Source organism: Natator depressus, chromosome 10 (assembly GCF_965152275.1).
Source record: "Natator depressus isolate rNatDep1 chromosome 10, rNatDep2.hap1, whole genome shotgun sequence".
Taxonomy (NCBI): domain Eukaryota; kingdom Metazoa; phylum Chordata; order Testudines; family Cheloniidae; genus Natator; species Natator depressus.
Genome location: NC_134243.1, coordinates 78472194 through 78485575, shown reverse-complemented (window position 1 = coordinate 78485575; position 13382 = coordinate 78472194). Strand labels below are relative to the sequence as shown.

General features: G+C 34.6%; 2 protein-coding genes across 3 annotated transcripts in view; one reads left to right on the top strand and one right to left on the bottom strand.

Moving 5' to 3' along the window:
- Window positions 1–461: 461 nt before the first annotated feature.
- On the top strand, window positions 462–8030 carry LCTL (lactase like). The gene is made up of 11 exons (XM_074966600.1): window positions 462–535; window positions 852–961; window positions 1332–1460; window positions 1566–1661; window positions 3231–3285; window positions 3374–3535; window positions 4189–4463; window positions 4896–5022; window positions 5446–5645; window positions 6310–6373; window positions 7915–8030. The coding sequence occupies exons 1-11, from the start codon at window positions 517–519 to the stop codon at window positions 8028–8030; spliced, it is 1353 nt and encodes a 450-aa protein (XP_074822701.1). The 5' UTR covers window positions 462–516.
- The window catches only part of ZWILCH (zwilch kinetochore protein), a 30000-nt gene continuing 22778 nt past the window's right edge, over window positions 6161–13382 (bottom strand). Inside the window, exons 15-20 of one of the 2 annotated variants that reach the window (XR_012641317.1) lie at window positions 13045–13181; window positions 12046–12141; window positions 11832–11950; window positions 10929–11053; window positions 8094–8134; window positions 6161–7119 (exon numbers count right to left, since the gene is read on the bottom strand). Coding sequence is in view for 1 of the 2 variants with exons in the window: in XM_074966599.1 (XP_074822700.1) it covers window positions 10962–11053; window positions 11832–11950; window positions 12046–12141; window positions 13045–13181 (444 nt within the window). In the remaining variant the exon portion in view is untranslated. Of the gene's footprint in view, window positions 7120–7347; window positions 8135–10928; window positions 11054–11831; window positions 11951–12045; window positions 12142–13044; window positions 13182–13382 lie in introns of those variants that run through there. The other variant, XM_074966599.1, reaches the window with a different exon arrangement.

The following is a 13382-nucleotide window of genomic DNA, read 5'->3' as shown; positions in this document are numbered from 1 at the left end:
ACCTTCCCTATTTTATTTATTTAGTTTGAAAGGGAGGGTCAGTTAAAAATATTTTAAGATGATGCTAGGCACATTTTGTAAGAAAACTTGTTCCTTCACAACACATTTTCTTTCCATGCTTGATTCCACAGTAAAGGCAATGAATTCGGAATTTAACATTACATTCACAATTTCCATGGCAATCAACTGAGGTAAAATACACAGGCTTAGGACTTCTGTGTACTTGAATAAACTCATGCCCCACCAGCTTCTGCAAATAGTCATTTTTTCACAGAAAACAGAAAATAACTGGCAGAGCACATTGTTTTTGTGCAATCCTCTCTTCTTTCACATTTCCTCAACTCAAAGTCTTTCGTTAAAATTGCTTTAATTTGTAGATTAATAATCTGAAGAATTAAGTCTATTGGGATTAGTGAGTAATATTTTAATTGGATTTTCTTTTTGCAGGATGATATTCAGTTACTGAAGGAGTTGAAAGTTAATCATTACCTGCTTTCTATTTCATGGCCTCGTATTATGCCCACTGGTATTAAAAGTAAGCATAACCATTTAACTATAAACCTAAAAGCACATATAAGCAAAACAACTTTGCTACATTCGAGAATACCATAAACAATGACATGGTATATTTGTCACATATACTGGGAAATATATATCTATTTCTCTATCAGGATCCTTACAATGTCAGCCCTTTCCATTGCATACAGGTGCCTATACATACACCAATGTAATATATCTGTATCTATCTATATAGATATATGTAGCTTATATCATTTTAGAAAACATTTTCCAATGATTAATATCTAAATGATGTAAAAACAATTAATTTTCTTCAACATTTGTTTCCCCAGAAGAACAGGTGAATGAAAAGGGGATAAAGTTCTATAATGATACAATTAATAGTCTTTTGGAGAACAAGATTATCCCTATTGTGACCCTCTACCACTGGGATCTTCCACAGGTCTGAGAATATTTAAATTTATTATGTTGTCTAATGTAGGGTTTTGGTAGCTAACTTATTTGTAAAAATAAACACAATCTGGATCATTTTAAGAAAACATTTTAAATACTCCAGCATGCTTTCAAGTTATCAATAATTTCTCTGAGCTATCATTTTATATACTTAAGCACTGTTGCATTCCCACTGTGAGTCACTGAATTCTGCCTCATTCAAACTGCTTATTCAGTTTCACTAAATCACCTTAAGTGCACATCCTAGCCTAGCTACTATGTATATTGAGTTACATACAATATAACCTTTATCAAAAAATAATGGCATATTGAATTTTAAGTTACATATCTGTTAATTCTTGTAATTATTACATATACAGGTGCTCCAAGAAAAGTATGGTGGGTGGCAGAATATAAGCATGATAAGTTATTTTAATGATTATGCGAATCTGTGTTTCGAGAAGTTCGGTGATCGTGTAAAATACTGGATTACTTTTAATAACCCTTGGGTAAGTTACTGATGGCTTCCTACAGGTCTTTTGAGCTACATAGATTTGGTTCCCAAATTTTGGGAGTGACCTTATAGTTACAATTTTTTTCTCATGTACTTGTAGGCGGTTGCTGAAGAGGGCTATGAGACAGGAGAGCATGCACCAGGACTGAAGCTCAGTGGAATAGGGGCATACAAAGCAGCACATCATATAATTAAAGTAAAACTAGAAATATGTTCTTTCTTGTATTGCTATCTCATTTTATGACTGAGATAAGTGGGTCTTAATTTTTTTTCCCCAGGAAAATAAGGTTTTGTAGCAAAGATTCAATTTCTGAACAGCATACCGAAAAGCATTCAAGAGTTAATTTAAACGGAATTATAAACTACTGGTGCTGAGATACTGCATACTTACGTAGTATTGGGTGCATGACATAACACTCAGCTGCAACAATTCAGAGGACAGTTTTTTTAAGTGTCTCATTGAACATACTGCCAAATACATACGAAGAGAGAATTTTAAGGTAGCTTCTATAAACAAAAGGGTGAAATTCTGCCTCACTAATCTCAATAGGAGTTTTGAGATTAACTTCAACAAGGCCAGGATTTCACCCAAAGTGAAAAAACTTCATTTAAAGAAAAAGTTTCTCATTTAAATACAGACACACAGTAGAACAGATCTGCAGGAACACAGAACTCTCCATTAAATGTTCATGTCACCTTCACGAGGCCATCTTGGGAGCTGCAAAGGACTTTCACATAGATCGGGCTTCCATGAGAAACAGAAATTTTTTTTTGAAAAACCTACGGTAACAATTTCCAGACATGCATTTGTGCGACAAGTTTACCTTCCATGCTTCTGTCACAGTTCAGGGCAACTGTACCTTCCATCATCTATCCACTCTCAGGCTCCTGGCTCCCTTGTTCTCACCATTCTTGGGTGGAGACATGCATCTCTCTCTCTCCTGACTGGGGTGTATCCAGGCTGCACAGGTTCCCTACCTACGCTGTGAATTCCCCAGCAGAATACACTACCTCAGCAGTGCTTTACCTTCTCCAAATCCTCAGAGGCTATAAATAGCAGAATTGTCTACCAGTATAAGTTACCAAACAGCTCTTTCTAAGCAAGTACATTTATCCTTAAGGTAAAAGCATTAGAGAAAAAATATTTAAAAAATAAAAACCTACACACAAGCTAATAAGGTTACCAAAGATCACCCGAACGTCAAGAGGAGCTCTGGCTGGTGAACAGTCCTTCAAACCCCACTAAGGGTTTTTTTTTCCTGTTCATAACTGCCTTGGTTCAGAACAACCATCTCCAGGAATCTCAGAATCACTCTTTTATCCAGTCTGGGCCTCTGATCTTGTCCTCACATAACAGTGATCAGTAGACAATGGGTTTCTGCTCATGGCCCAGTTTCAAAAGGTTGGGTCAATAAGTGAAAAGTTGCCTTTCCCTCCTCCCAAGTATTTCCTAGGAATCCCAATGAGCTTTGTTTTGCAGCACATTGTTTCAAAGAGACATTTGAAACTCATAACAACTTCCCAGGGTTCACATTAGCCATGTCTCCTCCCTAGAGACATTACATACAATCCCACAATAATACATACATATTTGCATTTTTAAGATAATGAACTCCGAAGGTACTGAAATTTAAATTAAAAAGGTTTAACTTAATTCAATAAGATATGTAGAGGATATTGCCATATCTGTCACAGATTCATTGACTCTTCCTGTACTAATTATTGCACGATAGGTTAGCATATACATATGTTCTTTTAATTACAGACTCATGCAAAGGTCTGGCATTCTTATAATAAGACATGGCGTAGCAAGCAACAAGGTAATAAGCATTCATTGTGTAATTATGCCTCTGCAGTAAGACTTAAAAGATTATGCATAACTGCAGAACTGTCACTTTCTATTTTAAGGTATGGTTGGAATTTCTTTAACTAGTGCCTGGGGTGAACCTGTTGATCTAACTAGCCAGAAGGACATTGAAGCTGCCGAAAGATACGTACAGTTTTACTTGGGATGGTTTGCAAATCCTATTTACAGTGGAGACTATCCTGAAGTTATGAAGAATTATGTAGGTAAGTCATGCTGACTATTTACACCTTGAATAAATAATATAGTTACAACATTTTATGATGGGAAAGTGACATAATCTGATCAATGTGTATTTTAGTCAAAATTAAGGATAGGGTTTTGGAGGAGGATTGTTAATAAAAATATTTTTTCTGAAAGATTCCAGATAAAGACAAAAATATTTGTCTTTATTAAAAACAAACGGTAGCATGCTCCTCTAAAAAGTATAATTATCCATATTTTTACCAATGGAGAAACAGAAGAAAGAAGTTAAGTTACGTGCCCAAGGACACATGGCAAGTTAGGGGCGAACACCCGACTCCCAGTGATGTGCTTTAAGATTGGGATTTTCAAAGGAGACTATGGGAGTTGGACACCTAAATTCCTGTTGCACCTCTGAAAATCCCAATCTAGACCACATTTCTTCTGTTTTAGCCACATCAAGTAAAGTTTATCCTTTACTATCCTTTCTTTAAAGGTAGAAAGAGGAAGATTGTTGTGTTCAGAGAGAAAGTGCTCATTCAAAGCTACACAATATTAGCACTTAAAATTTAGGATAGTTTAGTTTTGCTTTTGTGGTGTAAAGAAAAGCAGAAAGATTCAATCATGTGCGGAAGATGCATTTACCATCTTTTTTTGAAAAATTTTGATTTAATAGATAAAAAGAGTGTTCAACAAGGCCTGGGAACATCAAGATTACCAACCTTCTCCGTGCAAGAAAAAAGCTACATCAAGGGTACATCTGATTTCCTGGGATTAAGTCATTTTACCACTCGTTACATCATACAGAAAAATTATTCTGCCCTCAAAGGGCCCAGTTACCACACTGATCGTGATTTGGCAGAACTGGTTGATCCAAAGTGGCCAGATCCAGGATCTAAATGGCTATATTCTGTGCCCTGGGGATTTAGAAGGTTACTGAACTTCATTAAGGTAATTTTAAACTAAGTCTTCTTTAAAAGAAGTTTAACTAACAATCTTGTTTAATACAGGGTATGAATCTGTATCTCAGTGTCAGGAAATAATATCCAACACATCCACCAGTATTCTTATTTGCATATTGAAGTCTTGTTTATTGCCACATACCTAGCACAATGGGGCCTCAATCTCAGTTGAGGCCTCTTTGCACTATATTCATAGAGATAGTTTATAATAAACTTCAGCTAACCCAAAGAAAAAATTTAAACTTTTAACTACGCTTTTCTTTTAAACGTAACTATAGTTAAAAAAAAATTAAAAATAAAAAAAAATCTAGTAAACAGATTGAAACCAGTTTTCTAGAAATTTAGTTTTGTTAAAAAATTAATTGTAGTTGTATGAAGTATAACATTGTTTCATTATTCCAATGAATGTTTTTCTTTGTAGACACAGTATGGGAATCCTCTCATTTACGTAACAGAGAATGGAGTATCAGAAAAGCTGCAGTGTACTCAGTTGTGTGATGAATGGAGAATTGAATATCTGAAAGGGTATATTAATGAGATGCTAAAAGGTGAACTTTAAAAAATGGACAAAGTCACAATAAAATGTGTTCCAAAATTTGGTTTTAAGCATTTTGATAGTCTAACGCTTTGAACCCAGTATAGGTCAGAATTTCGACATTGGAATAATTTATCAATTTCCATATTTACAAAATAAAAACTGCACCTAATAATATACTGTAATTACGCCTATGAAATCTTCCAGTGCCTCTAGACTAAGGATAACAGTTTCAAAAGTGCCTAAGTGACTTAGGAGCCTAAGTCTCATTGACTTTCAATAAGAGTCAGGCACCTAAGTGACTTACATGCTTTTGAAAATTTTAACCCAAATTTTTCCCTCATTTTTGGTATAAAATAGGGCTTGCTTAGCACTATGTTTCTAGTGAAGACATAAACTTCATCTGGTTGTTAACAAATCTGAAATCTATTTTCAGCCATAAACGATGGCGTTAATGTAAAGGGTTACACTGTCTGGTCTCTGCTGGATAAATTTGAATGGAATAAAGGTTATTCTGAAAGATTTGGATTATACCATGTTGACTTTAAAAAGGGGAATAAACCCCGATACCCAAAGGCATCTGTTCACTATTACAAGATGATCATCAGTGCAAATGGATTCCCAAATGCAAGAGAGGTGAGTTCAATCATTAAACCTGCTTATTCCTAATTTAGGACCAAATTCTGCTTTGAGTTTGATAAAAAATAACTCGCATGAGTAAAGTATATGGGATTTGACCTTAGATTACTATAGTATACCTACTCATTTAATTTAGGATTGTGTCAAATTGTGGGAGGGGGATGAGGAAGGGAAGAGAATGATGAAATCTAATCTTACTCTTATTGTTCTTTTATAACATTTTCAATGTTTTTGAACACATAAGTAAATTAACTACTTAAATAAAACTTTGTAATCACAATCCCCACATTAATAATATACTATGTTTAGAGACATTGCCTTTTGTGCTTTCCAGACATTGCATGTGCATGATATCTAAAACAAGAAAAACCCTGGAAAATAATATGGAAAATATTGAGTGGGTTTTCCAGTTTATTTTGTATTGTACCAAACAATTAACAACATGAAAACGTATTACAATAGTATTCATCATAACATGTACAAAGTAACATAAAAAGTCATACAATCGACATGTAGTGTGAGAATAAGAGAATACTGGAAAGAGAGTTGTAAATGACTAAAGTTCAGAGGCATAGAAAATGGCGCTAAGAAGACAATATATTCATAGTTTAGTGAAACCATTAGTATCAAATCAAATAATAAATAATATTGAATTTATTAGGTGAAAAGTTGGCACCAAAAGGCCATAGAGACTTGTTCTATCACAAACCAACTCCTTGCTGCAGGTAACTACTGTACATTTATTCTGTTTTACTCATCCAGTAAATATATATGATATGGGTTTAAAGGGAAAACATTTCTGTGACTGAAAAACTGGGTTTTGAAATATTTTCTCCTTGAAAATAGAAAGCCAAATCTTTTTAAAAATTATGACAAACTTCAGAATCAAACAGTACCTCTTAATTTACTACTAGTAGTTCAAAATAGTGCAGCTAACAGGATTGTATTACAGTTTATTAATATTTCTGAATTTTCTTTACTTAAGAATTATAGTAAAAACACTGAGGAGCCACAGCTGTTAAAAACTTACTTCTGCAGATATTAGTATTTCTCAATGCTTTTTTCAAACACTAAAGCAAAAACAAAAACAAAAACCAAATCCAGGGCAATCATGCGACAGGAAAAAAAAAAAAAAGGCAAATGTGTAGCCTCTGAATGATGAGCCTAAAAACTAGGGATGAGAATTTGCAGCCCAGTGGGAGGGAGAGCTAAGGTGACTTTAAACCACCTTTGTGCTTTGCTGCTCTGGGGAATGGAGAAGCTCCTGGCATAAATTTCACAGGCTCTCAGAATCTAAATTAGGCAGCTTCTCCAGACTGCCCTACAAACCACAGCACTTCCTGGAATATCCACAGTGCTGTGGCCTGCCTCCAACACCTCCCTTCTGCCTCCTGCTCCATCTCCCATGCTGGGGCTTGTGAAGGGGTCATCAGTTCCTGAACTGGGGGAAACACTCTGTTGGAGTGGACACCTGAAACCATTAAGGAAGATGGGATGAATACCGTACATGTGTGTGGCCCATATTGTAGGATTAAGATACGACAGGTCCATCCCTATGAGTTAGCATGGCAGTATAGCTTAAGTGTGTTTCTCATTCAACTCTTTGAGGGCTACTATCATATTAAAATTAAATTGCTTCTTTAAACTTTTATTTGGTGAGTGTAGTACAAATTATTTTGATGCACATATATATATATATATATTATATATATGTGCATCAAAATAATTTGTACTACACTCACCAAATAAAAGTTTAAAGAAACAATTTAATTTTAATTCCGCAGAGATAAAATGCAGTCCTCAAAGGGTTAGAGTGCTTTCCAAGGATTTTTCTTTGACTATTTTCTTTTTTCCCTTTTCCTTGAAAATTAGAGGAACAGCGGAATACTGCTGCTAATATACTGAGACTAATTCATGGTAAGCACAATTTTTTGTAACCCTCTGAGCACTGACATGTTTCAGAATTTACCACAAAAGATATAGATGAAGAGAACCTAACAAACTTGCTGCAGATTTTCAAAATACATAAAACATGTTAATGTTTATTCTAGCTTTTACAATTTCTTTCTTTCTTTCTGTTGTTTCTAATGATGCCAGTTTAATGCAGATGCCAATATGTAAAAAAAATTATTTTAGCTTTAAACAAATTATGTTCAAAAAGATTCAAAGCTGTTCATCTCTGCTTAAAAAACAGAATGAAGAAATAACTAAAATTGTCCCATTAGAACAGATCTTATCTATTATTGTTTCTTTTCTCAAATTTCAGATCCCTTGACTACTCACATGGAAATGGTGACTGAGATTGTTGTGCCAACAGTGTTCACACTCTGCATACTTATCAGTGCCATTCTATTAATGTTCCTCCTTCGGAAGTGCAACTAAAACTACAAGTTTACATAACATCTTCATTTTGCATAAGCAATAAAATGTCATTCTTATTCTTACACTGTTTTAAAGGTTTCCACAGATGCCGCCTTTACGTAACACTGTAATGTTAAAAAAAAATTCAGCTTTACTTTTGTGTACATATTGTTGCTTCTACATTTTATTCAATTTCAGCCATAAGACATAATTTAGAAATTTTACAAAGGCAATTCATGTCTCAGTATTAATAGCTATCAAAATTCAACTGCAGATTTTATCTTCCTTCATGTTTTGCAAAGTTTGCAGTTTCTTCATTAGGATAACAGTTGGCTGAGATTAAATTGTTTCAAAGCTTGCCAATATATATTTGAAGGATAGGCAGATTGTTGGCAAGTTCTGTTTTCAACCTGTTCATCACTGTATTTTTAAATTACCATGGAAGTGCTAATTTCGAAATCTGAACATAGAATACTTAGAGCATATCATACTTCAAACTCTTAATGCCATTGCATAAACATTAACTATTCATCCCCAAACAGGTTTCAGAGTAACAGCCGTGTTAGTCTGTATTCGTAAAAAGAAAAAAGAAAAGGAGTACTTGTGGCACCTTAGAGACTAACCAGTTTATTTGAGCATGAGCTTTCGTGAGCTACAGCTCACTTCATCGGATGCATAGCATATCGTGGAAACTGCAGAAGACATTATATACACACAGAGACCATGAAACAAAACTTCCTCCCACCCCACTGTCCTGCTGGTAACAGCTTATCTAAAGTGATCATCAAGGAGGGCCATTTCCAGCACAAATCCAGGTTTTCTCACCCTTCCCCTCCCCCCCCCCCCCCAGACACACATACAAACTCACTCTCCTGCTGGTAATAGCCCATCCCTCTTTGAAACCTCTCTTTATAACAATAATAATTAGGTATTATTAACCCAAATTTTGCACATGGGTGGAATAAATGTGATAGGCTAACTGACTTGTTCACAGACTTACGGTCAGAGCCAGAACCAGAAGTAAAGAATCCTGATGTCCAGTCCTATGCTTAGGCCACTAGACCTACCTCATCATTAGGACCCTACCAAATTCATGGTCCATTTTGGTCAATTTCATGGTCATAGGATTATAAAAATTGGAAATTTCACAGTTTCCAATATTTAAATCTGAAATTCCATAGTGCTGTAACCATGGGGGTCCCAACCTAGAAAGGGCTTGGGGAGGATAGGGGGGTTCGCAAGGCTACTGTAGGGGTTCATGATATAGCCACCATTTCTTCTGAACTGCTGCCTTCAGAGCTGGACAGCTGGAGAGTGGCAGCTGCTGGCTGGGACCCCAGCTCTGAAGGCAGTGTCGCCACCAGCAGCAGCACAGATGTAAGGGTGGCAATAACACGACAAACAGATTTCACAAGGGAGACCAGATTTCATGGGGGAGACCAGATTTCACGATCCATTACACATTTTTCACTGTGAATTTGGTAGGGCCCTAACTCATAATACTTTCTTTATTACAGAATGTTACAGACACAAAAAAATGTGATCCAAGGACTTGGACATGTGAGTTAAGATACTGTACCAAATTCAGTCCTGCTGTAAGGGAGTACAGCTTACTCAAGATGCACCTGCTTATACAGAACTGAACTAGTTCCCGAGTATGGCTAGCAACCTGCCATTGCTTGGCCTGAAATGATTCCTTCAAAGCAAGACTTTATGTTCAACTTTTACCAAAATTCCAAAACACAAACTCAATTGTGGATGTCAGGTTAACTGTGCACAAAACAGATAGATTTCTTAGCTTCTATTCAAGAAGAGTGAATAAAAATCAATTACTTTAAAAATAAAAACATATTAAAATTTAAATTAAAAGTTAAATTTTGAAATACAGTTTAAATGTGTGGGTTTTTTTAAGACAGATTAATTTATTTAAATTTGAATTTATGACAACCTATGCTAAAGCCTAAACTGAATATAATCTATTAAAATAATTTAAAGAAATCTGAATAAATAAAAATCTCATACACTGATTCAACGAGCCCTTTTCAAACTATAAAGGCTGTTTTTTGGTATATAAAATCAGGGAGAAAACATCTTTAACTACATTTTGGGGTCAAACTTAATAATATGGTATGATCTATATCATTTTCAGTTTTGACAACAGAATGAATGCTGGCAGTTACTTTTTTCCAAATGTCAGTACTTACAGTTTCTGTTGTGCAGAAAAGCTTTAGCCTCAAATTACTGAACAAATGTACGTTATGCTATATAATTAGATAAATGTGCATCCTCCTAGCAAAAAGTAGTACCAAATCTAATGTAAAGGCTATATTTAACTGTAAATCAAATCAACGTTTTAATAGTTATATGAATGTTCTTTATAAAAATAACTCAAAAGTACAAATGAAAAAAAGTGATTAAAATCAATTATTTGCATTTAAAGGAATGTTGAATTTGGGCTGGATGAGAAGAACAACTCCAAAATATAAATATAGGGCTAGAGAAAACTGAAGTTCTTTTACAAAATTTAAATGGCACTGGTAGAGCATCTCTCCAAATAGGTTTTACTGATGTAACATCATGTGACACCAGCAAATATTTTATAATGCTGTTTGCTCTTGGTCAGCTACTTTGTACAATAAGCAATAAAAATAAAATTAAAACAATGTTAAAAAGTAGAATATTCATAATTTATAAACTATCAAAATTAGTTTTAAAAGCAATTACATCTTATACTAATTTTTTAAAATAACTGCATGTTACAAACTATACACATACTGTTCAATTATGGGTCTATGTAGATTCTAAACTTCAACACAACAAATAACTAACAAATATAGGGTATCAATCTTCCAACCATAAAATATATTTAGATATACTTGGGGAAGCAAATATGCTGACAATATTTTCGATTTACTGTACCTTCTAAGCATCTATCTGTACACCAGCATTCTTTTATGTAAAATGCACCTGACTGCAGTTAGCCATGGTAATAAAATACATACTTTCTTCGGTGTTTCCATTAACTGTTGTATCACAAAGTACTCCTGCAGTACAAAAGAACTAAGTATTAACATGGTATTCTTACAAATGACAGCTCATAAGAAAGTTTGACATGATGGCTTCAAGAATCTGTTATAAGCACCACCTTCCACTGAAATTAATAGGCTCTCAAAATTATTTTGAAAGATAAGAAAATGTCCAAGATCTACTAAAACGTTAGTCTCTTTTGCCACTATCAAAAGAAAGGCAAATCAAATCAACTGTCCTATACTTGGAATTCTTCCCTAGTTTTTCAAGAGTTTTTTAAAACGTTGCTCCAGCCTGAACACCTATCCCTGAAATCTGGACACCTACCCTTCATGTTAACAATACGTTTACCCTCTCTATTGGGCTGAGAAGCAGGATGCCAAAGTTCAAAGACAGTTATATGTAGAGCTATGTTATAGTCCATTTTAAAAGTAACTGTCAGGCTGGGGAGGGAAAATCATCTCACACTGAAAATTTTGTACCTCATATAGTTACAACTAATACCTAATAATATTATAACAGAAAGGTTTTTTCCCCACCTCATTTGTTTACTTTGTGTATGCAGCAACACTTTTTACATTTAGCCAGTTTCACTTTTTCTACATATAGTCAATTTCTCCCTTGCTGAAGAAATTCTTATGCATAAAAAGGAAACAAAAAATATTTAAGCCACACTGTTTAAAAAGTGCTGTATGAGACACTGGGTCAAACAAAACAATACACCACTAGTTAATTTAAAAAAAATTCAAGCTTACAGTATCATTTTAATATTTTATACCAGAAATGGTTCCTTACCTGGGTTGTTCGAAGTCATATGTTCAACAGGAGGACTAGTGCTAAGCTGCCATACTGTTTTAACCTCCTTCTGACCATGTCCACTATTTATTTCCACCCTCCATATTTGTGTGTGATCACTGAGGGAATAATCAAAGAGCACAAAAAAACCCTAATAATTATGTACTCAATCAAGATAGGAATTTCCCTATTATGAAAGCTGAGGTTTGCTTACTTTTGATAGAACTTATTGACAACAGCTGGTCTGATTGGTAGCTGAAACACATGCTTCTCATTCAGAGGATTTTCTTTGTAATATTTTATGCAGGACCTGTGATAAAAGCAGTCAAATACTGTTACTTATTACTTCTTGGATGAGTGTTTATGCAACTATTCAACCCCAGATAAATATACATGCAAAACTAACTACATTTTCATGCTTTCATGACAATAGATCAGTTACTATGCACTTGCAGAAAACCTTGATTCCGAAACTTGATTTTGGCTCTTGCTTCCCAGGTCAGCAGAAAATGATCATACCACAACAGTGACTTCATAAGAGTTACTATACTTGACAAATTGCAGTTGCACAATATTTATTCCTCACAAATGTTCCCTCTAAAACCAGCGTATTTTTTAGAATGGAAGGCTAATTTTTCACACTATCCAGTCACAGAAACTTTGTAGCATTGAAAATAAATATGAAGTATGTTGGGATTTTGCATTAGTTAAGAGCTAAATGGATGAAAGCCTCAAAAAATTGCAAGGTTTGAAAGCATGACTTGAAAGGGCTGATAAAACAAGACATGCAAGAAAGAATCTGCAGCAACAAAAAAGCTAAGGTTAAAAAAAAAAACACACTAAATTTTTGTTTTTAATGTTATTCTGAAGGTATGTTCTTCTGAATACCCGTTTTACATATTTCAGAATGGAGGAATGGCTGGGATCTGAGAGCTCAGAAAGGAAAAGGAAGAAGAGAAGAAAATGAAAATTAGGATTCTAGTGAGTTCCCTGAATCCCTTCACAAGATGATGGGGAAAAGTACAAGGGTATTAAACCAGGGCAGAAAAATTGAACAGGAAGATCCAAATGCTCCCATTACAGTCCCCGTTCCTCACAATCATTATCAATAAAATACAGTTTATAAAAAGTCTGCCTTTTAACTATATCTAGTTATTTAAATAATCCATTTATTATTGACATTTATGATGGAAAGTAAAAATTAAATAATTACTGCATCAAAGGGAAGAGGTTCTCATGTTTAAAGTGAAGACAGACTGTGCAGCTGACCAATATTTCCAGCATATGATGAAGTTTTTGAATGCGATTAACCTGCTCCTGTAGCTCTACTGATGTGGAAATGAAGTAGTCCTAGAGAAGAAAATATAGACTTGAAAACAAGAAATAAACAAAGCTCTTAAAAGGTAACTATTGGTGTTGGGTGGGTTAAATATGCTAACCAGATGAGTACTCAATTTGTACACATTCTGAAGGTCAACTCTTTCTGCTACATTTGTCTGCCCCTTTTTTATGAGAAAATAGGGTGTTGATTTATAAAAATCCTGCTCTCAG